This window comes from Mizuhopecten yessoensis, unplaced genomic scaffold, assembly GCF_002113885.1.
Source record: "Mizuhopecten yessoensis strain PY_sf001 unplaced genomic scaffold, ASM211388v2 scaffold9355, whole genome shotgun sequence".
NCBI classification, from domain to species: Eukaryota; Metazoa; Mollusca; class Bivalvia; order Pectinida; family Pectinidae; genus Mizuhopecten; species Mizuhopecten yessoensis.
The window spans coordinates 224,191-228,653 of NW_018408006.1; the positions used below are offsets into that span (position 1 = coordinate 224,191).

The following is a 4,463-nucleotide window of genomic DNA, read 5'->3' on the forward strand; positions in this document are numbered from 1 at the left end:
TTTTTGTTGACCTTTGTCCATGGAAGGTCCCTGCAAAATTTCATTGAAATTGGTTCAGGGGTTTTGGAGAAGAAGTCGAAAATGTAAATTGTTTACGGACGGACGACGGACGACGACGGACAAAAGGCGATCGCAATAGGTCACTTGAGACTTTGTCTCAGGTGACCTAAAAACAACTGAATTAATGTCTGGATTGCTTTGAAATACTTTAATATTGAAAGAACACACTGTTCTATCAATAAACAACATACAATATTCACCAGTTTTATATTAAACATTAGAATATGCGGAAATTGTGATACTGTCTCCCTACATTGGGTTTTCAACTAGGGATGTACTTCCTATTTCCGCTTAGCGATACACTCCTATGACCTTAAATGACCACAGCTGTTAATAGGACGTAAAACACAAACAAACCAAAGTCAGATACTACCTCTCTGAATAGGTCTCTTTATCCAATGTTCCTAATTATCTATTCGAAATATTTGAGTCTACTGTCTTAATATGATGATGCAGAGAGTTTACTAGGTTCATTCTTTGGATGGTATTAAGATAATATTTTATAAAAACATTTATGGTAATGTTGACATTTTGTTGTATGTTTGTTTTAAGGGGAAGAACACTTAAGCTAGTTCATATTATATAAATATATAGGAGCATTTGTAATATTTTTAACAAAATTATGATTTAATTCTTATCTAAAAACATTGCCCTTCAAATAAAGTTTCACTGTACATCTTTTTATTTATTTTTCTCTGACAAACTTACATATATCAGCATAAGCGACACTTGTTACATTGATCTCACAATAGATGTAGGCTTTAAGTTGATTATCGGAGCAAAATCAGTCACATATGGTCACTTAAATATTTAGTAGCAGTTAAGGTCAGTCTAGGTCAGTCCTATGTTTCCAACTAAGATGTATCATTCACTATTGTTTTCTGACTAAAGTGACAGAGCTGGGAGATGGTTTGGGACATTTTGACCAATCCATTTGACCCTTGGATATAGTAACATTTCAGAGGAGATGCCATTTGAAAGTTTTGAACTTCAATGCATTCCTTATGGCATTTCTCCTCAGCCCAATCGATGGTCAACAGACCTTTCTTGAGCAAAGATTCAGATCCTGACCTCATCTTTTTAGGAGCATTTCACAAAAATTTGGTCAAAATCCAACTATAAGTATATTTTGAATGTTTTGCCTTCTCTATAACCTGTTATATCCCCCTCAAGCCACCTGAGTGTCTGCCCCTTCCTGAGTATCCTCACCATCTAATTAATATATAAGGACCATTTCAAAATATTCCGTCAATTTTGTCAAGGTTTCACAAATAAGTGTCGAAGGAGCACATTTATGAACAAACTCTATATTTCTCCTTTAGATGTAATCAGTACCAAACAGTCTCCTGTAATGATACGTTTTTTCATGAAAAGGATATTTGGTTTATAATTAATTAATTTCCATAAGAAAAAATCTGAGCTAAATCTTGATTTCCAGGACAACCATACATGAAAATACAAATAAATATTTTGCCGTATTGGGGAAATTTCAATACAATTATTTGAAAATTAAAGTTTTTTAATTTTGATGACTTTATGGGGCAAAAAAACCCATTATACCATGACATATATGTACATGAGTCTTAAGTGCAAGAAATAGCATGTGATAATTGCTATTCTTAGTGTGCAGTTTTAGAAATTTCAACTAACCTGACAGTAACAAATGGGGAAAAAAGGTGTTTATTTTTCGCTTTTGCAGTTACGAAGATAGGCATGTTCTTTTGTTTAGCTTTGGAGTGAGGAATCAATCAAAAATAGTACAAGAGGAAACTTGAAAAAAAATATTCCCATATCAGTCAACAACATCCCTGAGGAGAAACTATTTCACATTGGGAACAGTCAAAACCTGGAACAATCTTCAATAGGACGTTGTATCTCCTCCAAATATCAATACTTTTAAGAACAGAATAGATTTCAAAGATTCAAACTTTGGCAGAATGAAGAATTTTATTATAATTATAGGGCAAAATTATGTAGTTAACAATGAACTTTATATTATACAATAATTTAATTTTTGAGTCCAGTAAAGGAACTCTATCAGCTCCTGTATTGGAAACTAACTTTAACTTTAACAATTCACTGCATAACACTTACTGGTGATTTTTAACGTTAGTAAGCTTACATGCATGACTAGTGTATGGTCTAGCAGAGTTTTCTCTGGCCCTAACACCAGACTTAAGACATTTTGACATATCGTCTAGTCACCAGTTTCTGCGCGTTATGTATTTCTGTGCAGCCATTCTATCAAGCTATATCTCGTAACTACGTGATCTGCTGGACACAAAACAAGGATATTTTAGACGTTTGGCCATCATCTTTAAACTGACACAAAAATTACCGGAAGTTCGTCCGGAAAAACATAAGAAATAATCACTGATTAAAAAAACATGCATAAATATGCAGTTTTGGTTAATGCACTCTTTATCTTGCTCAAAATGAGCCCATACCTGAAAAAACGGTGTTATAGAAAATTTCATTCATGAACCAGTCTTTTTTGTAGTCTGACAAACGTACGAAAATGTCGCATGCAAATGAGGCCACATCTCCTCGCTGATTTTTTTCCACTTCCGAAGAGCCAAGGAGATATTCTTATATCGGTAAACAGTGTTTTCAATGAAATGTAAACCTTTTAATGCAATGAACTTCCAATTTTCATCAATTTTAAACTGAACAAAATGAGAAATAACTTACCATCAACCAAAACCGATATAAGACTACAGAGAGAAAAAAAAACAGATTCTATATTATAACTAAATAAATATAATAAATAAATTTATAATATTACATGAATTCCTTCAATTGGACATCTTGAAAAATCAATCAAAAATGTGGAATTTAAAAAAAAATAGTTTTGATAATTAATTTGACGATCAAAGATATTTTTTATTCCAAATGAAGCTCTTGTTCTTGCAGGTGACTGTAGAGAATTTCTTTTTAGTGTATTCGAGAACACTAAATCAAAATAGACACACGGAAACATGACGGCTACTTCCGACAGGAAAAAATTGTTAAAATTTGTTTGTTCTGTGGGTTTTTAAATACAGTTTTATGTTGCTATTTTTTTTGTTTTCTTTAGTAGATTGTATATATGTTTATGACAGTCTTCCGTAATTTCAACAGTTTTCTGCCGATATGAGTACGAAATCGCGGATGCTTCTTAAGTGCGCGGAAATCGGTAACCCGAGGATATAGATGTCCGGTGTGGGTACATCTATCTGTCAAAATGTCTTAGTCTGGTGTTAGGACCCGAGGAAAATCGGGCTACTGCTTGGGGCCGCATTTTTTTAGAAAATGCACCGCTATCACTGACTGGGTGCTAACGATGAACAGACTTGTATATATACATGATCAGGAAGTTGAAAGTGGAATGCACCCGTCTCTCTATGATCGATCGGTCACCGACCTTTTTCAGGAAAGCTTATAAATGCACACCATATTGTGTCCTTTACTGTGCCATATAAACAAAAATATGCTTACCATCTTCATTGATCCTACGTTGACATACACCGATGTCCGAAACGAGAATCACAATGCCATGGCTATATCCTACCCTCGAACCAACGACTGTCATATGTTGTGACCATTCGATACCAAAGTAACGTCACGTCTGCGTTTGATTCAGAATCGGGATTTTCAAACTTGGATAGGACACCGATATCACCAACGTAAGATATCGAGCAGGTGCGCGTCACAAATACATGTATATAAATATTTACCTGAGCCAACGTGGTTTTTTTTGTAAAAAACAGTCTAAACTTGAACTCGATGTTTAACGGGCCAATTTCACTGACATGCGCACTTTTATTTTGTAGTCTGCACTGGTTCAGAAGAATGCCAACGTTTTAACATCTACCTGCGAATGGTAGACCACGGAATTAGATTAGATCCAAGTCCGTGGGTAGACCAAACACTTAATTGAAACTGCTTTAATTGTGTTTTCTTTTGATGCCAAGTTTCTACCAAGATTCTAGTGGCGTCCGTGGGTAGACCAAACACTTAATTGAAACTGCTTTAATTGTTTTCTTTTGATGCCAAGTTTCCACCAAGATTCTAGTGGCAACTTGACGGACAATTTAGAAATTATCCTCGTATTTTGTTACCCGGCGGAGTCCCCATAAAATTAATGCTTACCGGATGAAATTATTTGAAGGAATACTTTGATTTCGATTCTGCCATCCATCCAGTCAATGATAACACTTTAACGTTGCTGAACTATTGAGTACGTCCCAGCTAGGTGATGTTGTCTGCTTATAGCAGAACTACTCCGGTAGTGAAGCGAGCGTAACATCACTCGAACAAATAAAACAAACAAACAAAAAATAGCTACTTTTCCAGCAATGCTTAAATAAGCCTGAGACGCACTCACTAGTTCAGGACGCTACGAAGGACAACAACAGGAACTA

The 4,463-nt window shown here is 35.0% G+C and overlaps 1 protein-coding gene across 1 annotated transcript in view; it reads right to left on the reverse strand.

Moving 5' to 3' along the window:
• The window catches only part of LOC110457870, an 11,674-nt gene extending 7,830 nt beyond the window's left edge, over window positions 1-3,844 (reverse strand). Inside the window, exon 1 of the mRNA XM_021509318.1 lies at window positions 3,538-3,844. Coding sequence (XP_021364993.1) covers window positions 3,538-3,631 — 94 coding nt within the window. The 5' untranslated portion in view covers window positions 3,632-3,844. The remainder of the gene's footprint in view (window positions 1-3,537) is intronic.
• Window positions 3,845-4,463: the final 619 nt, after the last annotated feature.